Genomic DNA, 24,216 nt, shown 5'->3' on the forward strand with positions numbered 1-24,216 from the left:
CAAAATTGCCGAGCCACATGTTTAATTTTGGCCGTGAAATTTTTTTTTTTTTTTTCACATTATGTTTTGTGAAAGTGTCATTAAATTTGTGGTGTAAATTTGGACTTTACTGAGAGCTCCTAAAGATAACACGGGTTCATCCTCGTGACGTATGAAATGTTCCGTGGCTGTTAAACCCCTCTCTCACCACTGGAGGACAGTATAACTATGAAGTATACATAAAATACACTTTATCCTACTAGTACCTGTAGTACTACCAGGGTTGGGAAGGTTACTTTGGAAATGTAGTAGGTTACAGATTACTAGATACCGTTTTTGAAATGTAATAAGTAAGGGAACTATTTCAATTACTTAATCAAAGTAATGTAACTTATTACTTCTTGATCACTTTTCTAATTTTCTAACAAATGTTTTCAGCTGTTAGGGTAAGTGTACCCATTAAGCACCAAAATCTATGTTCAGGTGTTTTTCATCGATACTGACATGATTTATAAGGGAGATAATTTCTTATAAAGCAAGATTTATGTCTCATTTGAAAATGTATTAATTAGTTCATGAAGATTTTGGGATAAAAAATAAAGATATTTTATGAATAAAATCAAAATGGGCTTTATTGTTACTGCACACCATTTAAGCCCATGTGTGCTCCAAATAAGGTCCACATCATGATTTATTTACAATTTATATATATAAAATATTGATTTCAAACAATTAAAACACCAATATATGTATTCAGTAACAAGTTAAATATTTAAAAAATGAGGAACAAACCCCTTCTCTTGGACAAAATCTTGTAACCCCCTTTGTAATCATCAACATTTTCATAAGTAACTCTAATTTAATTACACATGTTTGTCAGTAAGTGTAACAGATTCAAGTTACATCTATTTTGTAATTAAATTACGTAACACCGTTAAGGCTTCCAAACACTGATTACTATGACTATTGCTGCTACTACAACCACTGTTGGCAGATGCACCAACATTCCCAAGTCAAGCTTTGATTTAAATATAATTAAATATTGAAGGTCCCATGATACCAAGAAGAACAGAGTATAGTTTTCCCTTCTGTTTATTCAAATCACTGCAGCATTTAAAGGACAGGTTCACTTTTTTAAAAGTCTGTCTTAAAACAATACTCAAGTGCCCAAATGCATATTGAAATATTTTTTCTCCCATAATGATAATGCAAAATCTAATCTGAAGCTTATATGAGGGTTAAGTAGTCTGAGTTAGACATATAAAGTGGATATCAGCCAAATTTACAGTCAATTTAGCATAAAATGTCCTCTTTGTGTTTCCTCCGACAGGATTTTCCTATTGAAAAAAATGACTTCGGCACCAAAAAGACTGGAATGTTGAAAGATATCAACTTGATTTTACTTGCTAACTTCAGTTTATTGTCCCTCATCACTTACACTGAAAGCATATTTGAATGGGGGTCTTTTCATAGACAGTATGATTAGGAGGACTGATTACAGCGAGGAAATCCTGTTGTTTTAAAACAGATTAAAGATTTTTTCAATATTTATGTGATTTTTAAGCTTGCTGTGCATCCTGTGCAAAAGACTTAGACCCTGCTATCGGGTCAGTCTTCTGTTACCATGTGTATTCAGTCTCTTGCCAAAATATACACTGGCCGTGGTGATAGAAATGGAGACTTATGAGAGGTACAGAACAATGGATAGTCAAAATTAAGACTTTAATCTGTCAATTTTAACTAAAGTACAACAATCTGTCTTGTCTATAGTTTGATTTTAATAATTTCTTCTGAAAGAAAGTTATAGACAGTTAATATCTTACAGTGTGAACATGTATTTTGAAGGTATTTCATTCATCAGACACAAAGCAAGCAAATCAAAAACATCACGTTTGTTTCCTCACTGATGTCTTTGTGCAAGTGTGATGCAGACAGTGCAATGAAAGGAAGAGGCAAGTTTGATGTCACACTGAGCTCTGGGTCCTTGGTCCAGTGCATTTACTGTATGTTCACACAGGTCTTTAACTCTTGTCTTTTAGCAGCAGCCTCTTTGACCTTCATATAGGGATCTCAAACCAAAACCTTCTTGTGTCTGGAAAGGGTCATAGCTCATCAGTCCTTTCTTTACTAGCGTCTTTCCCTCTTGGTGACTGCTCCTCTGCTGGTACTCTAAATGCCACATTCGGACACGTCCTGGTGTTCAGACACACCAGCTTCTTCAGCGTGGCAGAGTTGACTATGTCAAAGCCAACTTTGCCTCCAAAGGTGCTGGGCTTCCAGTACTCTGGAGAACATATAGGGTTTCCCAGAAGGCCTTTAAGGGAGAATGGGGCGCCCATCTCCACCATGCTCTCCCCAAATATGGCCCCCAATCTTGTTCTCTCCAACATCATGCCGGGATAAAATTCAAGAGCTTCTATGTCACCATATAACTCTTCAAGCTCACGGGCTATCTCCTCGTTATCTGCAAAAGGTAACAATGAGCATTGCTCAGTTAATAAAAATATCTACAATGAATTGCATCAAAAATATATTCATTTACTCAGTAGCCATAGCTGGGCCTGAGCTGAGAGCCGAGCCTCAGTGTTCTGCAGTAATGTACACCAAAACAAATGTCTCCACGAATATGTTTTAGCCATGCAAGCAGCAAAGCACTGAGGATGGAAAGCTCAAATATTTCAACAACTACTCGACGGATTGCCATGAAATTTTCTACAAACATTCATGGTCCCCAGAGGATGAATCATAATGACTATAGTGATTCCCTGACTTTTCCTCTTGTACTACCAGCAGGTAAAAATGTTAACATCTACATTAGCAAAATATCTTAACATCTACTGGATGGAATAGCACAAAATTGAAGAAGATGAATCCTGATGACTTTGGTGATCTTCTGACATCACCTCTACCGCCACCAGGAGGTTGACATCACCTCTCTGACACAGCCAAATGATCGTCAAATGATAGTCCTGCTAATCATTTGGCAGATTACATCATCAACTGAAGGATTTGATACCACTCAGAGGATAGTAATGGAGAGTAATCTTTAAACAAAACGCCTACAAACACAGAAGATGTCATTTATTTCCAGGAATGTATGTTTAGCTGCTCTCATGGGCTCGTAAAAGTCGTAAATCATGTGCTTTGAAAGCTTCACTTCATGTTGTGTGGTCTGTACACAGCTACAAGTATTTTTTTCTTACCAGTGAATTGTCTGAACGATGTGTACGGCTTAAGGTTAAAGCGTTTCCTGTACTCGTTGAAGGACTGCATCCGGAGCTGCCGCGACTCCTTTATGGTCCCCACAGCTACTTTGGTCACCACAGCATTGATGTTATGGCCTCCACCTATCTGTAAGATAAAAGTTTGAGAATTAAGTATCTGATATTTATATGTTTAGCTGTGCTTACAGTTTAAGTGTCAAGTCTGTGGACTAGGAAATGTAATGATCTCCGTGAAGACTGTAATTAACAGCCAGTACCTAAATAGGCAAAAATTAAGATTAATATTCTGTTTCTGGTTAGTGTATAACACATTTTGTAGCTAAGGCAACCCACAACAACCTTAATCAAACAAGAACACCCAAAGAATGTAGTTAGACTGTGAGCCAAGTGCCCCTAATTTATCAACGTTTAATCATGCCAAGCACTGACAGGATACAAACCCAGCAAAACAGGAAGAGTAAGTGTTAATGCCAAAAAACACATTACATGGATGTTTGAATGTAGCAATACTGTAGTTATCACTAAGAGATAGTGATAACTGACAACTTAAGCTGAATTTATTTCTCTTTGCATATTCATTATGATATATTGTCTGAGGTTTGTTACCTGGCCGGCAGTTTGTCGAGAGAAGGCATCCACCAACTTGTCCACGCCGTAGTGTGTGAGAACAGAAGTGTTGAAGAGGAACTGTGTGTAAGACACTTCATCTCCGTTAATAAGGAAGCTGTCAGGCATCAAGGGGTGCCAGTGGTAGAGCTGGCTGAACTCAAGAGCGATACGGTTCCCATACTGGAACTGGGAGTTGAACAGCAGTGTAGGATCAAACTTCAGCTTTAACAAGTATCCACTGAGGTGCTGCACATACTCCTCAATTACTATTCGTATTGTCTCACCTGAGAGAAACAGACAGAGACACAAGATATAAATACCTACAGTACATTTATGGGTCAGTGACAAATAAGGGTAGGCAAGATGAGCAACTCAAAAATATCTTTAAAATAGTTTTAAAAGCAGCATTAGGTTTGTTAAAATGTACATTTTGTATTTTTGTTGGTTTTATGTCATTTAAAAAGACATTTGCACAATTTTTACCAAAAGTAAGTCTGAATGCTCCTGAAAATGTCAAATGGTGTAACCAAATAAGAATGATAAATATTATATATTTTATCCACCTACAGTGTATTTAAGTGTACTTATACAAATAGTTACTTCATTTAAAAGAAAACGTAAATGGTTACTGATTTATATGATTCCCCAGATTAAATTTAATGTTTAGAACAACTGTATTTTATTACCTTTAATTAATATAACAAAGTTACAATCTAAGATCATGCTAAACTAGTTGATATGGTGTTTTATTGAGAATTTAGCATTTTTAAGCAAGTTTAATTATGTTGTACAAAGCTTTTATGGTTACACTACTTAGACATTTTTGCTTTAATCCTCTAATATATTCTCTCAGAAATGTTATGCTGGGTCCACAAAAATGAATGTGTACAAGTTATTCATGTTTATTTTCAAATTTTAACCCCTTTAAATTCGACCCTAACAACAAATTAAAAAAAAAAAGAAAAAAAATTAAAAAGACATTTGACATTTTGGAAAATATGCTTATTTACTTTCTTGGTCTAACCCTAACCCAACCAGTGCAGACTCCAGACAGTTACTGCGCCCGTCCAAAATTTAATCCAGCACAAATCCCCTGTATAACCAGGTTTTTTTTTCCTTTTGTTTTTTTAAATGTCAGCTTTCGTACACACAAGATATACATTTTATTAGTGAGCTTTAGATGTGCTCATAGGCACCTTTGGATAGAGTCACACTAGCTATTTTCTCTAGTTTCCAGTCTTTATGCTAAGCTAAACCTTTTAACTCTCGGCAAGAAAGAATAAAGCTGCAATCCACTGTACTCATAACTTGGAAAATAATTATCTCCGATATGGAACAATGCAATGGAACAACCATTGAAGTCAGAAACTTGGGCAAGATCAATCTAGTCTGAATTAACAGACAGAAACACACTTAACATCACAGAAATATGCTAGCATACACAGTGAACAGTAGGCAGAATTATCTTTTCAGTTTTTATTTTATATAGTATTTGTATTGTGAAGCGTGCTGTAACAACTTAGTTGCCATTTCCATTCAGTTGATTTGTGCTTGATAGAAGTCTTTGCGAGCGGTCTACCCCTAGGCTACATCTCCTATTTCTTTTAGAGTGCGCTTATTTGTTAAATCAGCCACTTTAGTGTCAGATTGGAATCAAACCCTTCACGTAAATGGCCCTCTACGTGTTAGATTGCTGCACCCGTCCATGTTTTCCAAAGTAGATGCACTGGGATGCACTTAGATTGGAAGTTGGAGAAACTGACCCAGAACTATCGACTTCTATCTTGCAATGGATTGCAAGCAAATTATCCAAAATATACTCATTCAAAAGTGTGTCCTACTCACCAATGATAATGAGGCGGGTGGTCTGGAAAAGCTGCTCATCATCCCAGGTAGGATGTTCTGCTTTCAGGATGTCACAGACTCGGTTATGCTCCCTCAGCCACAGCGTAGCAAACATTCCCAAACCAGGGAGAAGTCCGAAAACTTCCTGACCAATAGCCATTTGATTCTCTGGAGGGATCCCAGGGGGGTAGCTCATCTTAACCGGTGCATCAGCTACAGAGGGAGGGTACATCTCTCCATCAATTACCTGATGGGAAAGACAATAATTAATGATTATACAGTACAACTTTTTCAACCTATTTCAAATTATAAGATAAAAGAAGGAAGGCTGCAGGTTTCCTTTTTGTTCCCGTCAATATGTTGAGTCAAGTTATTTATACAGTGCCAAATAACAGTAGAAGTTATTTCTTTTGTATCTTTTCACATGGAGGAGATCTAGACCGTACTCCTCCATGAGCAGCACTTAGCGACAGCAGCAAGGAAAAAAACTCCCCTTTAACGGGAAGAAACCTCAAGCTGAACCGGGTTCTACGTGGGCGGCCATCTGCCTTGACCAGATGGGTTGAGAGAGAAATAAGGAGGGGGAGGAATGATAGAAAGAAGGACACAGAGAAAGCAAAGCAATAATATTTAAAACAATAACAACAATTGTAACAAAAGAAATATGACTAGTAGGAATAGTAGTAGGAGTGGGCGTCAAGCTGGACCAAGGGGACAGAAGGCAGTCTGCAAGGTCTCCTGTGAGACAAGAATGCACAAAACTCCGGGAAGATGTCAAGTTAGTAACACGTGTTAATGGGGCATGAATGCGTACAGATGGAAATGGAAAGGAGGAGAGAGGAGCTCAGTGCACCGTGGAAAGTCTCCTGGCAGTCAAGGACAAGGCAAGCCTGGGCCGGACCTGTAAACTATATGCTTTATCCAAACAGAGTGTAGAGAGCATGTCTGTCTCAAACTGGACGATGGCACCACAGGAGATGAGCCTGATAGCTGAAGGCTCTGCCTCCTGTTCTGCTTTTGGAGACTCTACGAATCACAAGTAAGCCTGTAGTCTGGGAGCACAGTATTCTAGTGGGGTAATAGGGTACTATGAGCTCTTTAAGATATTATGCTGTCTGACCATTAAGGATTTTGTAGGTGAGGAGAAGGATTTTAAATGGTAATCTGAATTTTACAGAGTTATTGCAGAGTATCTAAAATGGGAGATCTCTCCTTTTCTAGTTTTTGTCAGTACATGTGCAGCTGCATTCTGGGCCAGCTGGTTAGAGACTTGTTGGGGCAGCCTGATAATAAGGGGTTGCAGGAAAATGAAAGAAGTCTTTGTTCACATGATTTCTCAATTGACAGTATTGATGTATTTCTTCACCTGATACTTAAGTTTCCCATCTTTGTGAAGCCTGAGCAGGAGCTGACGTTCCAAGTTGTCTCCATAAATGTGGCCTGCATCGACCTGTATGTGTCGCAAGGCAAGACAAAAAAGTCATATGTGAGAAAGAGAGCAAATAGATAAAGGCCTGGCTAAATATTGGTGATTGACAGTGTAATTGCAGATATATATATATGTGGGGTTTTCTACTTGCTCCAACAATATCCAGATTAATTATTAATCTCATTCAATAACCACTCTCTCTATCCTTGACCACATACTATAGAAACTTAAATGTAGTAACTGGACTGATAAATATGCTGTCTATTTTACTAGTAAATTAGAGAGCATAAAATCTCAGATTTCACCCAAGCCTCGCAGTTTAACCCATTTTTAGTGATGTCCTCCATCCCTTAATCAGTATTCAAACAATCAAACAATCAATATTTCAGCTTTAGAGAAATTGGTCATTCAAATGAAATCCTACATCTATATCCACCTATATGTCAGATATTGTCCCAAATAAATCTTTAAAAAGGGAACTCCAGTCCAAGCTCTTTTAAAAATGCCATTATGGAAGCACTACTTAAGAAACCAAATCTGGATCTTCTTTTTTTAAGCAACGATTGACCAATTTCAAAATTATTGTTTTCATTAAAGGTTTTAAAGAAACGGACCTCAACACCAAATAATTTATTGAAAGAACAAATTTAAAGTAGTTTTCAATCAGGTTTTATAGTACTGGTCTGGTACTGATCACCTCTGCTCTCCTACATAGCCTACAAACTTGGTTAGGTCTTAAGAGGACTGACTGTTTTACACCTTTTACATTTTTCCTACTAAAACAGAAAGTTCTGTTTTGTTTTTAGCAGTTCTGTTTCTTTTTTAATGATAGACACGTTGTAAGTGTATTAATCAAAGTGAAACACAAGTAAATTAATCATTATTATCAACTGGAAAAAATCTGTAATGAACTAACCCCATGCGCTAGAGCCTTCGTGAAGCCCACACCCATGCGATTGTAGGTCTTAAAGAACTGGTGGGTGAAGTGTTGTGCAAAGAAGGCGAACATGAGGTTGGTGCCCTGGGGGTCAGGTCTGAAGGTCCTTCTCTTCAGCAGCCTCTCAACCAGCAGCTCAGGGTCAGGCAGCCCAGCCTTGCCTGAACAGAAATACCACAGCATCACACGCAGCACAGGGCAAAACACAGACACATCACACCTCTAGTCATAATACTGACACAGTACGTCTGTGCAAACATGATACAGTTAACACGTCACAATGCACTCCTGAACCATCCAAGGACAAACATCTGCATGCATGTTGCAATGGTGAAAGCTTCAACCGGAACAAAACTGAGTTCTGCATTGAATGTTATTGATACTGTCACACTTTTGTTACTCAGATCAAAACTATCAGTGGTGAAGAGCTAATTAGTAACCTTAAGCTGCCTCCATTTTATGCTTCTTTATACTTTTACTCAACATTGTAGAACATATTGTACTCTTACTCAGCTATATTATCTGACAGCTCTTTTCTGATTAAGATTTTCATATAAAACATAAAATCAGTTTATATATAAAATACTACATATTGTTATACATTAAACTGCCCAGTTATACACAAAGTAGTCAAAATGTGTTTAGGGTACAGCATTAAAATGCTAATTACATTTGAATGCACAAGTAAAAATAATCCAGCAATATACTACATAATATGAAAACAAACTAAATTAGTATTATAAATAGTTCAAACACAGTATTATTTGGAAAATGTAAGTTTAAGTTTTGTATGGCACTGATACCATAATAACACTTTTATCTTTGAGTTGTACAAAACCAGTTTCGCTCAATTTTCGTTAAACAAAAAGAAGCCACAGTTCTTAAATGTTGCACAATCAGCTGTACAAGATCCTTGAGTGAATAAAAATGTCTAAAACTGGCAACATTTTGATTCAAATCAAGAACAATCTGATCAAAGATTAAATATAAGTTTACAAATCCAGCCTGGACAAGTTTCTGTACTTTGAGCTCTGTATTTTAACTTAAATATAAAAGAGTTGCTAACCTCTGACCCCTAGAGGTGTAGGGCAGTCCGGTGGCACTGGGGGCAGAAGCCGAGTGTAGTAACTCAGATTGTAGTAGGACTCCCAGCTGAGGTAGCTATATTTTGAGTTGTAAGTTGGAGGGCTGGGTATTAAGTTGGACCTCACTGCTCATACAAAAAAAGGGATAAAAAGGTAATGTGATACACTGAATATGGGACAGTTTTGAATTAGTTTTTTGAGTGATTTGTTGACTTTGGACCTGTTAGAACCAGTCGCATCAGAACGTCTCGTAGGAAAGTGTAGTTGATGATGTCCCAGAGCCAGCGGAAATGTGTGAGAATGTAATGCACCACATCCGGGCTGGGCTTCAAGAACTGACGCACCCTGGTCCAAAACTCAGCTGTGGTGGGAGAACACATGAACACATGTTGTTATTACTGGAAAACATGGCAGCTGGGAATTTAACTTGGGAATTCATTCAAAATAACAAAATCATTATATCCTCATTGTCATTCCTCAGTTTCTGCATTGTGTTATTTCGTACTTTTCTTAATTTAAGTGGAGAGGTGACCGAAGACGTTAGGATAAACATAGCAGAGTGTAACATGACACAGGTATCCAGTATGTCTGTTACTGGTTCACCAGGATACCTTTTACTTAGTGCTTTGTAGCCTCAAGCTGCCTGAAGTCTGTTGCCCATTAAGCTCACTGAGATAATATCCTCTGTACTTTTTTCTGGCAACTTTATTCCTGGAGGTTTTATGGCCCATTTCCAGACCTCTGAATCCCCACCCTGCTCCTAATTCTTGTATTTTTTGACCCTTTGAATTTACATTTGACTGTTGAGTTTTCAGTATACTAAAAAAGGGGTTCATCATTTTCTCCAATATAATTTTTCCCAAATTTGTACTTTTTGTAAAGTGCTCTTTGATTATAATAAGTGCTATATAAAACATTTCGTTACAATTATTTTTTAAAGCCTTCATATTGGGAACAAGGGTTTACATCTATGCTAATAGCTCTGTAAAGCTTTGCAGACATCGGTGCTTTGAGCTAAATGCCAACGTCAACATGTTAACATGCTCACAGTGACAATGCTAACATGCTGATGTTTCGATATAATGTTAGGGCTGTTCACCATCTTAGCTTAGCTATCTAAGAGGTGAAAGTTATCACCCTGTGAATGTTATCACTTAATTCCAGTTTCCATTTTTCCTGTTTGACTTTCCTGGCCCTTTTCCTTCCCTCTCTCCCACCACAGTCCTTTCTTTCTCTGCACAATCACAGCAATTAATGTGATGTAACTGCATAACTGTGAGTCAATTACTTCACATCTGATTAAGGATCGCACTGTGTGAGGGATCCTTGTTAATGAGAGGCTGACCAGCAGAGTTACTGGATGCCTTGGTGAGGAGATCAGCAGGAGCAGCTCTGATCCAGATGAGTTCTTCCTGGCAGTTATCTCATGTTATTCCAATTCCTCCAAATATTTGGGTCTAGACAAGAAGTCCGAACTCTGAGCCATGTTTAATCTGCTCAGTTTCTTCATTTTAAAACAAGATGAGACACAGTCTTGCCCCACTATACCATCTAATCCTTTCCGGTGTAATACAGGGAAGAATAACATACCAGAATCTTTCAAATTCCTTCAACATACAATAAAATAAGAGGATATGAGAACTGGTTATAATGAGACTCACGGATGGTGCAGTTTTCTCCGTAGTAGCCGCTATAAGTGCAGTCACACTCATACTTGTCCTCACCATACCTCACACACGCTCCCCAGTGCTGACAGGGGATGTAACAGCATGGGTTCACTGTGGAAAACAAGAATGAGACCATGAGAAATGCTTACTTAAACTCAGGCAGGTGGATCATATATGCTGATCATATATACTGTTATACAATTTGTCAGCATCCCTCGCTTCCTGCACAAGGATCTAGATCCCAAATGAAAACTACGTCGTTATTTCCATGCTGCCAAATAATTCTGTCTTTTAGCCAGATGTGATGTCTCACGGTCTCAGTTTTTTTAACACGTGCCAATAAAATGAGATCATTTCTGCACCAAGTGGAGATCTTGCTTTTCCTGGAACTCTGGAGATATGATTTTCTGATTATTTATTTTTTTATAATCTAAAGCCATTTGTTATACATAAAGGTTCATAATTGGCTCATCATTTCCTACTAATTTCTTTAAAAAAATACTTTTCATGAAATAAATATGTCAATTGGTAATAATTCTAGGTTTTAGTTATTACGCTTTGTTGATTTTATAAGCAGTTGTTGATTTCCAGAGAAATTAGCTTGAAAGACCTGCTCTATTTAAACACATGAAGAGTGTTTTATTCATCATGTGTACACAAACAAGCTTAGCATTTAATTGGACACATTGAGTATTTTACATTGAATAAGTGCAAAACTACATAGCTTTTTCCAGGAACATTCTGAAGGAGTTATTAATAGGAATTACTAACTTTTATGGTTTGTTTTAGGAATCAGTAACTCTTTAAAGTGGATTCTGTATTTAAAACCATTTCAAACTCATAAAAGGGAGAAAGATAGAAAATACACAGTAATATATAATATACCTCTGTCATGGGTTAGGGTTAATGTGTGTGTGGGGGGGGGACCCAATCAAGTGACCCACATAAAAAGATCTTTGTTCTCACACGCAGAAACAGAGAGGTGGGGGGGAGGGAAGTCCAACAGGGGTATTGTCAAGACACGACAAATGAAGCTGAGCTCATACGTGCAAGTTTATAAATGAAATCCTCTTGAATGGTAGATAAGAGTGTTTATATGAGACATTCCTTGATCCATCTCTAGGTGATTTATGCATGGATAACTTCCACTTCAAAATATTGTATAACATTTTAGGGCGTAGTGTCACAGATATGCATACAATGTAAAACTTGTGATAAACAGAGACTTCTCAGTAAAGGGAAAGCACCTCTAATAAAAAGAATTACTGGAGAGAATTCACGCATGTAAAAACGTGCCTCTCCCTGCCCACACAGGCCCCCATCGTTCTCCATTTTCAAGCAAAACATTTAACAGAGCAGCAACTCATCTGCTGTTGTGCTATGTGTTGAACATAGATACTATCTATTTTAATGGGTGAGAACAAGTTCAAATCTCACACGACATGTGAGAGAGCCTCACCTTTTAAAACCAATGACAATAGATTTCATGAATGGAAAACAGTAAAATGACGTAGTAATAAGAATCAAATAGGAACCACAAGAGGGACAAACGTACTACACATTAATTATATAAAATCTCATTCATGAGATGACACAAGCTCTCATTCAGAAATAATATGAGTTGTAAGCGGAGATCAGATGGAAAGAATGAGGCAGTGAGGCTGTTGGCAGGATGGATATTGTATATATAAGGGGAGTGAGGGGGCATGTTGCTGCACAGGTCAGGCTACATATCATAGCTACAGGTCTGGCAGGAAATGTCTGTTTTGAGGGGGCTTTGCTGCAAGAAATACATGTATCCACTTTCACACATCTCTCAGTGCTGAGTGTTGACATTTTGTTGTTTTAAGGACTCATTTAACTGAAACAAGAAGAGAAATACACTGACTTCAGTGTTTCACCTTAAGTTAAATACAATGTCCTAGGATAATATCATGTTAATTAAAGTTGAAAAATCCATAACTCCCAATGGTAGATTTTCCTTATTATAATCATGTTTTGGAAGAAAAATAAGGTATGACATAATCAGAAATTTCTCTTTTTTTGTTTCAAAGTGCCTCTTCAAGCTGATGAAGTCATGTTATTTTACCAGGAGAGTACCTGCCAGGACCTGTTTTTGTTATCAGGATAACAGGAATGCCTAATTAGTAAATCTTGATCAAACTACAGTAGATAAGGAAATTAAAGTGGATAAGGAAAACACTGCATGCATGTGCACTGATTCATATCTTTACATGTGTTTCCTGCCTTTGACCAACAAAAGCAGGATAAACTCCCTCTATATGTTATTAATACAGTATGTTACAATACATGCACAACACTGTGTTCAAACCCAACCCAAAACTAAACCTCTCACCTACCTGTGTTTGAGGTAACCTCATCACCCCGGCATGCAGGCTCCCGCAGCAGCAAGAGAAGAGCACAAACTGATCCTAGGACAGAGGCTTCAACAGAAGTTGGAAATCAATGTGAGTTTAGGGAACAGGAAGATAAAACACACAGCAGGCCATCCCCACAAGTAACAACAAGGACGCAAGCTACTCACATCTCATCACAGCAGCTGCAGTTCAGGAGGTTCCAACTCATGAAACTACAGGAAAAGTGCTGTAATCTGGATTTTGGGCTGGATCACAGAGGTGGGAGGAGGAGAGCGGTTCCTAGTCAGACAGTGAGAGTGGAAGAGCAGAAGGACCAGCTGTCCGACTGGTTAACTCCTGTCTGAGTGAATGCTGCAGCCTCGCTGCACTGCGCTTTCACCTGCTGACAGAAGGGTAAGGGAAAAAGTGGGACGGTGACTTCATCAGGAAGCAGGTTTTTTGTTCTTTATCGCCCACTGCTGTTGGTGTTTGAATGCTCTCATACATTTAAAAAACTAAAATAAATCCTGCCTTTCTTTATCATTTCATATAAAATCAGAGCCTGGCTGCAGCATGCTTTTATCTACCATGTCTTCTTCCCTGACTTTAAGCAAGTATTTTTAATATGTGTGTATAATGATCGTTCTGATTGAGAAGTGAATGAATCAGCTTTTTGTGATCCTGTGTATATGTGACCCATTTGTTAATCTCAATTACATTTCCTGAACAAATAAAACTTAATAAAATACCAACAATAATGATAATAACAATAATAATAATAAGAATTTTTAGAGCCTTTTGGTGTATTTCTCATACAAAATACTACTACAGCTTCTTGCGTAAAAGCCTGTAGCAATCTTATGATTCTATCACTATTGTTGTAATTTGACAAGTCATAACACAACTTTAACAAACTGTATAACATTTCATGCAAAGATACAACACAATGTGTCTTACACAATAATATTACATGAAAAAAATGTGGTATAGAAGAGTGAGTCACATCTTCCTTTGTACTGCTCCTGGCTCATAAGCCTGAAAAACAAGGTTAGACTGATGTACTTATTAATATAATAGATATCCTAACAATGATTAATGAATTCTGTTGTAGGCATTGAAAGTCTGAAGATTTGACTGTGAAAGATTCAGTTGGTTTCCTTTATTTTCAAGCTTTTTCTGCAGTGGTGTTAAGTGTCCTGGATCTAGCTTAAATTAATTTATGGTGTCTTTTGGGCATAGCTGTACACAATAATAAACTGCTGTTTTATTTAGAGACATTATAACACACACACGGATGGACGGACTGGCACTAAAAAAGGGCCCTGGACTTTCTCCCTAATAGGCCCACCACCCGGCCTACTGTTTTGTGTCCCTGCGCCTGCCACTTACCAGTCCCTCTACTGTCTGTCCCTCATCATGACCAGCCTGTGGATGTTCATCAGGTTCAACTTCCACCTGCTCCTCAACACTTTGCTGGGTGATTCAGGGCTTTGGCCGGTATCTAGGACTACATTACTACTGCTGCTGCTGGAAGTTGCACTGCAGTCAAAAACCTCTTTTACATTTTGATACATTAGTCTGGAGAACTTTTCTTTTGCCTGCTTGTCATTATTACCACAATGAATGATTCACTCTCCTTTTTTTTTTACACTTGGCAAACAAATTATCGTATTAGCGCCCCCTGCTGTTGGCTGTTAGTGTCGCTATATCTGACTTTTTGGTTGAACCAGGCAGTTCCGATCAGATTGCCAATCCGCCCCTGACTACAGTGTAACCCTTGAACAGGCAGAAGTAGGAAAATGAAATGTGGAAAAATAAATTGATGTTACTAATTATCTAATTTGCACCTAAGTAAAACATTTCCATAAATATATATTTTTTTATATTTTGTACATCTTGAATTTTATGAGTTGTTGCCCCTATTAAGGTCTAAAAATGACCTACCACAACCTTCAATTCTACCAATTCAAGGCAATTCAACTGAAAAACCACCTTAACTAATCATGCTACTAACAAGGTGGTTAAAGAGTCTGTATCTCCTGGTGCACATTGCCTGTTTAAGGAATATAAGCCTTTCTGCTTGTCTAATGTTTGCTTGATGTGTATTATTCACACAAAAAACAATGCATTTACATAGGAAGAAAATGGCACCAAGCTATAAAGGTCACAGGGTTTTAGTAGAGGTCTGTCAGGAGTGTGTGGATGTAATGGATGACATCACCTCTGACCCTTGAGTTTAGGAAGCTGAGAAGAAGTCTACAAGACTAAGAAGATTCAAAATATTGATCAAATTGACTTGATCAACTTACAATCCAAAACATCAAAAATGCTGCAAAGCACATCATATTTATATTACATTATGTAAAATGTAATGGCATAGCTGCCTTTTCCCCATCAATTCTTAATATTTATGCTATATAAGTTTTTTTCTATAAGTCACACAAAATTTAGATCTCTGCTCTGCTATCTTGCAAACAGTGAAACATATACAATTATTTTATTGTCATTTTATCTTTAAAAAATATTCATAATGTGAGTATTTGAGTTAATGCGTCAAATATGTACTTCAAGCCAAAATTAATATTCATGCAGTCCAAATTTTTTATTGATAATGACTCTTTTAGCACAAAATCCATAGCAACCATATAAAATATGCAGGAAATGAATAGATAAGCACAAAAATGTGAAAGTTGGCAGCACAGATAAGGAGAAACTCTGCGGCAGCACCAAGAGGTATGTTGAGACATACTTTTGCAATAATAGATAAAAAAAAGTGTAGACAGGTGCTACAAATCAGGGAAAGGAATGAATTAAGCAATTCAATGACGAAGGCTTTACTGTACCTGCTAGTACTTGTTTTTGAACCAGACATGAGCTTGAGGCGTCGTTTCTCGTCACTCCTTACTCACAGAGGTCAGGCCAGGTTTGCAAGTTTAAGATCACTATCCTATAGATAAATTAATCCTCTTTTTCAAAAAAATGAAGCTAGAATCTTGGATACACCTGTTCACAAATATCCTGTGCTTCTCTTTCATTAATTCAGTGTGTAGTTGTTCCTCCAGTATGGGCACTAAGACTGTCCACAAAGCAAACATTTCCACTACTCCTTGACTGCTGGTTTTCTTCACTGCGGCAGGCTCCAGCTGCAGCCATAAACCACAAGCTTTTGACTCATTTTGTAAACAGATCCTCCTCCGGTCATCATCTGAGAAATTTCAGCATTGTTTGGCGCCTGCTAAATATTTAGACTTTTGTTGTTGGAGATGTTTGTAAAGTTCTCCTCTGCTATAGGGAGCTGCTGCTTTGTTATTTATCTTCTAGATGCACTTGTACTAAGTGAAGTCAGAAGGGGTCTGTGTGTTGTAAAAACGACTCACCTGCAACCTAGAAAGTTCAAGAAATGTATGTGAATGTTGCAGGTAGGGTTGGGTACCTTTCACATTTGAACCGATACTAGTACCGGTACCAATACCCAATGTTCGGTATCGATACTCAGCGGTAGACTACTTCATTTTGCTACTTTACTCTAAATCTGTAATGCCTGAAGTATCAACCCAAAGAGTCCCAAAATTCTTACTTTAAACACACACACAAATGAAAACAAAAGAATAAAGATATAAATATAAAGGGTGCAACTATTAGAAAGAAAATTAAAGAAAAATATATAGTGTAAATATGACATATATGTACACAAAGTAAATATATAAAACATATAACAAGGTTCACATGGTTTATTTAGCCTTTATTAACCATATTTCTTCTAAACATATTTATTCATGTGTTGTTGTTGTTAGCACTGTTTTCCTACAATGCATCTGTGTAGTTTTAGTTTTAGTGCTATTTGAGTTACACATGGTTTGTAGGTTTAAAGATGTTCATGAGATTTCTCGTCTATCGCCGCCACTGGCCATCAGCGGAATTGCACCCATGAGCTCGGAATACAAAACCTGCCGGAAAGGGACACTACGGTATGCATCCAGCTCAAGAGTGATGCGTCTGAATACTGAAATTTGGCAGTTTGATTTGACGTTAACCAATAATTGGTAGTACCGATATAGTTCGGTCGATACCACTAAAAAGTACAGACCTGGTACCCAACCCAAGCTGCAGGGCGCCTAACCTACACATTTTCCCTCATTCTGCATCTGTAGTAGACGGGCAATTAGCTTCATAAACTGGTGTTACAGTTTTGCTTTCAATGAATGACCTGGTTTAAATTAATCTCCCATGAGTGAAAGAGACAGTCGGATATCTGCCACTGCATCTGAGTATTTTGGCTTTCCAAATCTTTTTGGCACCATCACAAACTGCAGAGTAAAATATGTAGAACATATATAAAGAACATTCACTTTTAATTTACAAATACTTATACTGATGTTTGTATTAATTATATGGTGCAATACCCGAAGGAGGACAGCTTCTGTGTAGTATCTTTTGCTTTGTCAGCTTAAAATCAATCATATTGCATCAGATCTGAATATGAATTAAAACAAAATATGTAGAAAAAGGTGCGGCTTTGTTTGGTCTTCTTGGATCAAACATCCAGATAAAAGTTTCTCATTTCACCAGAGGCCTCTTTATGTAATCAGTCATGTACAGATTTGTATCTTGTTTAAAAAAAAATTCTGAATTGTCTTTCAAAGTTCTTCCTTGAATGGCAGGTTCTTGACTTGACAGTAAGTGATAAAAACAGTGTTCTCACAGTATTTGCAGATGCTTAACAGTTTCATGGGTGCAGCTGAGTGTGATTGTTCCCACATTATAAAAGATGAGTTTTTTCCAGATAAATCCAGACTGAGATGTAGTAGCTTAAACAGCCCAGATCCTACTGATGTCACTACAAAGCCTCCAACATTAAAACAGTAGTTCATGTTTCTGAAAATACTTTTTATTTTAGTTTTGTGTATTTTTTGACATGAACTGAGTGGGAATAAAAAGCACTGTGTGTACATTTAGTCCGGAATTAAATCAATCGTCAGCTGTGTCCAGTCACATCCTTCTGGATGATTATTAACAAGGGCATCACTGACCAGACAAAAGATCACAAGACAAGACGGAAACTCCTGTTTTAACATCACATTTATTTAACCAAAAATGTGTCTTTTAGGATGAGCTGGAGGCGGCCACTGCAGCGCGTCTGGGTTTGGGGGTGGTGCCTTCCCGGAAACCATTCCTGAAAAAACAAAACAGGAGGAAAACAAACGTGAGGGTGATGCATCCATATGTCATGTAACTAAATTAGTCTGACTAATGTAGATGTAACCCCCCCCCCCCCTCAAAGAGTCACCAGTCATGTTTTTTTAATAAACATACTTATATTTGCAAATGTGCTAAAAGCCTTACTTTTTTTAGTTCATATTCTAATGCCAGTAGCAACAGGCCCGTTGGTTAACTGGCTGCTGATAATCCAAAATTATAAACATTTATTTCTCAGACTTGTTTAGACGGGAGGATAAACAGTATGCCTGAGGTGCGTTGGCACAAGTGACGCTGATGTTTTAGATAAACAAAAACTGGCATCTCAGGGAGTACAGTCATCTAAAAAGAAAATGAGTAATTCAAAAAAGGATGCACGAATACAGTTGTTTTTGTTATTGAATGCGAATGAAGGCTCACTAAATGGGGCCTTTAAGATATTTCAACTTGTCATAGCAGGAAAAGTCCAGGTTTTACTAAGTCATTAGTCATAGTTCAGCTCCCCTGAAATGTTCCAGTTAGCCACAGAACCAGCATGCAGGGAAACACCCACAGCTAATGAAAATGTGGGCAATCCAATTATTTGGGTTATTGCCCCTAAGCTATACACATACATGTCCACACATCTGCTGTGGAAAAGGCAAATTGTGTCACATAGGTCAGATTAACCTGGCTGTTAACCTCACTCTAGTTCTTCCATGTGCTACTTTGTAGGCACCTTTGAACAAAGTTTTAAGTCATTAAAAGCAAAAAAATACAAATCAGGCCCCCCAACACCCAATCTTAACTGCTTATATTAAACAGTTATTTAGCCATCTATAGCCATGATTGGACAACAGTTATAATATGAAACCTGCAAACTTTTGTTTAAGGCAGCCTTTCTTTTAATGACAGCCTGCCATAGGGAAAGCAGCTGCAAGTGCAGGCATCTTCAAACATAAGCTCCCACCTTTTCAGCCTGGCTTTTTATTAGAATATTTTATGGCTATTATTTATTTAATTAAAACGTTTTATACTCCTTGCAATTCATTTATCATTTTTATATTAGGTCTTTTTATTTTATTTTAATATTGGCATCTATAAAGCACTGAGTACATTAACCTGTACAAAAGGTGCTATTAAAATAAAGTTTAATTGATTGATAAGTGTTATGAACTGTACTTAAAACAGGCCTTTACTTTACATTAGTCCGTTGGACCCCTCTAAAAACCCCAGTCTCTAACAGATCCTGTTATGATGCTTACCTCAGAGAAAAGGCTGATATCATACTGAATTCATTTGTTCAGACATTTATTTTTCACCATCATTGGTAAGCAGCATCGACCACAGACTGGTTACTAACAGCCTGAATGTTGTTTAACAGAATCCCTTTTAAAATCAATTATACGTGGTGATACAGAGCCTGCAGATGACTCAAGTTGTAGTTGTGTGGGTGGCGCCTGTAGTAGTGAGTTTTGAGCTGACTGCCTGCCACTGTTGGGGGCTTTAAGACTCTTTAGAAATTGTATTGTTCCTCTTTTGTGGTCTAATTACCCAGTTCAGTTCCCCACAGTAAGACCAGGTAAGAATATATGCCTAGTTGATAAACGCATGCACTGTTGACGGGCCGTGTTACCAAAAATATTTAGTTTACAGCTTCTTGTTTATAGTCTCATTTGATACATTCAGCTCAACTATCAACATGTCAGGGATAATATTTCTCTGGTCTTTTGTAAACACGTTATGTTTGTTTGGATACACTATATATTTCCCCCCCTAAACACTTTTCTTGATGCAATGTCAACACCATAAACTCCCAATGATAATTTTGCATCATTTGATAGTATAACCAATGCAGGAATCTTGCTTATATTACCTGCTAGGAATATGTTAACAACTCAGAGGCACGACTGATGCTTGTGGTTTCAAGTTGATTAGTTTATGATCGTTTACTATAATTCAGGTTTACTGAGAAAGTGCTGCTCGTGTTGTTTACAGTTTTAGTTGATTTAAAGCAAACTAATTCAATGTGATTGTTAGTTAAATATGTAATACAATTTAAAAGTCTTAGCATCAAGATAATAACACTTCTGTCTTTCTTCAAGTTGTGACGGTCTAACAACTAATTTCACCCTTTTTGCCACTAAGAGCCTGTGAACTTTAAACTGATACAGACTAACAAACAGTTTTATCTGCTTTCTACACATTTAATAATCTTACCTGAATCGTCTGTAGACGACCTTCAGGTGTCTCAGACGGCCGGTACCAGTGGTGTTCCTCCTCTTGGCCTTAGCGCTCCAGTTGTCTACAAAACAAACATAAAACATCTGTAAGCATCAGGGCAGCCTTGTCTCTCAGATTCTGTCATGTTAATGTGTTGTAAAAGCATCAATATTGTGACATGCTTCAAGGTAGAGAGCCAGAAAATGTAATCTACAACTTCTGTGATCATCAATTAATAGTTTAAAGTAATTTATCAAGCAAAAATGTCAAAACTGTTTTATCTGCTTTCCTTTTCAACCTGGCTTTTTATTAGAATATTTTATGGCTATTATTTATTTATTTAATTAAAACTTTTTATTCTCCTTGCAATTCATTTATCATTTTTATATTAGGTCATTATTTTATTTTAATATTGGCATCTATAAAGCACTTTGAGTACATTAACCTGTACAAAAGGTGCTATTAAAATAAAGTTTAATTGATTGTTAAGCGTTATGAACTGTACTTAAAACAGGCCTTTACTTTACATTAGTCCGTTGGACCCCTCTAAAAACCACAGTCTCTTAACAGATCCTGTTATGATGCTTACCTCAGAGAAAAGGCTGATATCATACTGAATTCATTTGTTCAGACATTTATTTTTCACCATCATTGGTAAGCAGCAGTTGGGGTGCCAACTTTTCAGCTGTGAAAAATTGCAGCTTTTCTGAGTCTTCCAGTTAGTAAATGTGGTCTTTTTGGACCGGGTCCAGGATATTGTGGACATTTTTCCATTAGCTGATATTAACTATTAATCTACTATTAATCTGCAAATAAATCAATACTGAAAATAACCATTAGTAGCTGCTCTGCTTTTGTAAAATAGCTGAGTCAAAAGAGCTGCATTGTATTCAGGAACAAGTGTCAAGTCATTGTTATGTTACTCCACACTGGGGTAACAAACATACTCACTGTAAGCATCCATGTGTCTTTATGTCAAGAGAAACTTACTCAAACAGCACCAAAGCACATCTAACAGCCTCTTTTAGGACTAACAACACACTTACAAGCAATGTATAATAATAAAATGAGTTATGTTTCGAGACATGGTGTTTTGGATGACTTACACTTTCTCTTGCGCTTCTCGGGGTAGCCACACTTGCCACAGGTGGACTTCTGCAGGTGGTAGGCCTTGGACCCGCAACGACGGCACAGGGTGTGCGTCTTGTTCCGGCGTTTACCGAAAGATGATGTCCCCTTCGTCTTAAGTAGTCACAGAGAGGGGAAGACAAAAAAAAAGTCAGGGACAACTAGCCAAAGACTTCATACCTTCAGTTTTAACTTTTTGATGAGTCTTGTCTCAGCACAGAAAATTGAATCACAGAAATTCATATGTTCAGACATTTGTGTTTGAAACATCACTGACAAGACACATTGAACATGTAAAATATCTAAGATTTGTATCTGTATGAAGTGTGAAGAAATATGAATGTTTTATAACCAACAAATCCTTAAGCAAGCATCAAGTATTTAGTTACTTATATAAACGTTCTTGCAGGTTTTGCCGTTTTACCTGCTTATAAAACTGCTGCTCTAAGTGATTCAGTCACTACAATTCGACCACTAAATGCTGTTCAAAGCCTTTTCATTGAGTTTCTTTATCATTAATATCTGTAGGTTGTATTCCGCATTTAACTCCTTGGACTTTTCTTTATTTGGGAGGTACTGTAGTTTGAGTGCAACAAATTATGTTAAGTTAGATGTGAGGGATTCAACAAAACCTACTTAAATGCACCTTATTAAAAAGCTACACACTAATACACTGTCCTCAGTAATGAAAGGCATGCATAGGTGTCAGTTTTTAACAGCAGCGTGCTCAAGTTTTAACAGTGTGGACATGTTCTTGAAGGAGTGCAACATGGAGAGGTTAGCCGGCTAAAGAGGAGCTAAAGATAATTAGCCACTTCAGCTAAATTAGAAGAATAATGTCTCATATTAAATAACAGCCGGTTAACAGGTTTAATCACCGATATCCTGAGTAATGTTGACGTTATCTAACTGTATCACATCATGTTTTATCCGCATGAATGAAGCACATTTTGTTATCAATGCTAAAGCAGAGGAAATAAACGCTGGACGGGTGAACCACAAACAGCGATAAGTTCACCAAAATTAAGCCTCATCAACCAAAAATACTTCATCCAAACGGTACCGATGTTTAGCCGACAGTGATAAACCAACAGTTTGTGAAAGATGAACCGATCGTTCAACAGATGTTTGGAGATTTCACTCCGCAGCGTTTCTTCTTACCATTTTCGTCCAGTGGCTAAGGGAAAAGAGACCGGAAGAGGAGCATGCGCTGCATCAAATTACATCCGTGGTGCTTCCTGTGTAACACTGAAATGTGACCCCATTGTTGTAGCGCTCTGGGCAACGGGCAAACCTAAAATTCATTACATAAATTAGTAGTAATTTCTTTATTGGGACCATGCACAGTGTTAAACATAAATGCTACTGCTTGATGTACTGTACCAAAGTTAGCTTATAGCTAACAATATAAACCAGTGTCATAATTATGTTGTTTGTGGGGTAGAACAAATATGAATAAATAGTATTAATTCAAAATGAATTATACATTTTTAGAATAAAAAAAAAAAGTACAAATATGTAGCCAACAAGTCAGTGAGAACATATTTTAAAAAAGGTAATAGGAATGCAACTAAGAATTATTTAAAGGAGGTAGAGCGGTCTTCCAGCAATTGGAAGATTGGCAGTCCAATTCCCAGCTCCTCCAGTCCACATGTCGATGTGTGTTGGGCAAGATACTTAACCCCAAATTACAACGGTATGTGAATTTGTATGAATGAAGTTCATTCTCCTGATGAGCAGGTTGGCACCCTGCGTGGTAGCCCCTGCCATCAGTGTGTGAATGAGTGTGAATGGGTGAATGAGACATGTAGTCTAAAAGCGCTTTGAGTGGTCAAAAAGACTAGAAAAGCGCTATAAAAGTACAGTCCATTTACCATTAATTGGTCGATTATTGTCTTGATTAGTTGTGTGCTCCATAAAATGTCACTGAATGGTGGAAAATGGCTTTCACAGTCTCTCCCAAAGCCCGAGATGATATCCTCAAATGTCCCAACCTACAGTCAACAACTCAAAGATATTCAATTCAATATCATAGAAACCACATAATATTCACATTTTAAAACCTGGAACCATAGAATTAGTAAATTTAAATAAAATGGCTCCAATTCATTAATCAAATATCAAATAGTTGGCAATTGATTGATTATTTGACAAGTAATCAATTAGTTCATTAATCATTGCAGCTCTAAACTGATGATTTGTAACACAGCGGTCACTAAATTGAGAATGAAGTAGTTTGAATGATGGTGAAGTCACACTGATAATGTTTGGAAATGTGTTGCTGCCTCAACTGAATGTGTTAAAGTTTGTTGGTCTTTTTCATGACTGTAAAATGGAGCCTGAGATTGAAGGTTGGATTGGTGAGGTGTTGGTAAGCATTACAACCTTGTCTTTTACACTTCTCTGTATCAAACTCTATCTTAATAGGCTATTTTTTAAATATTACTTTATATTGCTTATATGGTACATATTTGAAGTATGTATTCAATCTAATTACAACAAATCAATTAACACAGCCAGGTGGACCAAGTGATATTCCACCATATGAACACAACTTG

General features: G+C 37.3%; 2 protein-coding genes and 3 non-coding genes across 5 annotated transcripts; all 5 read right to left on the reverse strand.

Annotated features, from left to right (window-relative positions):
- Positions 1–1,568: 1,568 nt before the first annotated feature.
- LOC133995291 (prostaglandin G/H synthase 1-like) lies at positions 1,569–13,351 on the reverse strand. The gene is made up of 11 exons (XM_062434632.1): positions 13,321–13,351; positions 13,136–13,219; positions 10,770–10,886; positions 9,329–9,469; positions 9,090–9,233; positions 8,003–8,184; positions 7,024–7,107; positions 5,658–5,904; positions 3,810–4,096; positions 3,183–3,330; positions 1,569–2,443 (listed from the first exon to the last, which is right to left on the reverse strand). The coding sequence occupies exons 1-11, from the start codon at positions 13,325–13,327 to the stop codon at positions 2,082–2,084; spliced, it is 1,803 nt and encodes a 600-aa protein (XP_062290616.1). The 5' UTR covers positions 13,328–13,351; the 3' UTR covers positions 1,569–2,081.
- Positions 13,352–18,193: 4,842 nt separating this feature from the next.
- Positions 18,194–22,893, reverse strand: rpl37 (ribosomal protein L37). Its single transcript, XM_062435066.1, has 4 exons — positions 22,820–22,893; positions 21,637–21,772; positions 20,528–20,612; positions 18,194–18,305 (listed from the first exon to the last, which is right to left on the reverse strand). Exons 1-4 carry the CDS (start codon positions 22,820–22,822, stop codon positions 18,236–18,238), a joined length of 294 nt encoding a protein of 97 aa, XP_062291050.1. The 5' UTR covers positions 22,823–22,893; the 3' UTR covers positions 18,194–18,235.
- Positions 19,566–19,644, reverse strand: LOC133995820 (small nucleolar RNA SNORD72). Its single transcript, XR_009927175.1, has one exon. It is a non-coding gene; the product is annotated as a small nucleolar RNA SNORD72 (small nucleolar RNA).
- Positions 21,113–21,191, reverse strand: LOC133995821 (small nucleolar RNA SNORD72). Its single transcript, XR_009927176.1, has one exon. It is a non-coding gene; the product is annotated as a small nucleolar RNA SNORD72 (small nucleolar RNA).
- On the reverse strand, positions 21,862–21,940 carry LOC133995822 (small nucleolar RNA SNORD72). Its single transcript, XR_009927177.1, has one exon. It is a non-coding gene; the product is annotated as a small nucleolar RNA SNORD72 (small nucleolar RNA).
- Positions 22,894–24,216: the final 1,323 nt, after the last annotated feature.

This window comes from Scomber scombrus, chromosome 15, assembly GCF_963691925.1.
Source record: "Scomber scombrus chromosome 15, fScoSco1.1, whole genome shotgun sequence".
Taxonomy (NCBI): Eukaryota; Metazoa; Chordata; class Actinopteri; order Scombriformes; family Scombridae; genus Scomber; species Scomber scombrus.

Bases quoted from the DNA above. Each gene is read 5' to 3' on its own strand.
- LOC133995291 (XM_062434632.1), bottom strand. The intron at 8,185-9,089 runs GTTAGCAACTCT...ATTTCTGTTCAG, and splicing joins TACACCTCTAGGGGTCAGAG to GCAAGGCTGGGCTGCCTGAC. The intron at 4,097-5,657 runs GTGAGTAGGACA...TGTTTCTCTCAG, and splicing joins CACCCGCCTCATTATCATTG to GTGAGACAATACGAATAGTA.
- rpl37 (XM_062435066.1), bottom strand. The intron at 20,613-21,636 runs GTAAGTCATCCA...TTTGTTTTGTAG, and splicing joins CGAGAAGCGCAAGAGAAAGT to ACAACTGGAGCGCTAAGGCC. The intron at 18,306-20,527 runs GTAAGATTATTA...TTGTTTTTTCAG, and splicing joins GTCGTCTACAGACGATTCAG to GAATGGTTTCCGGGAAGGCA.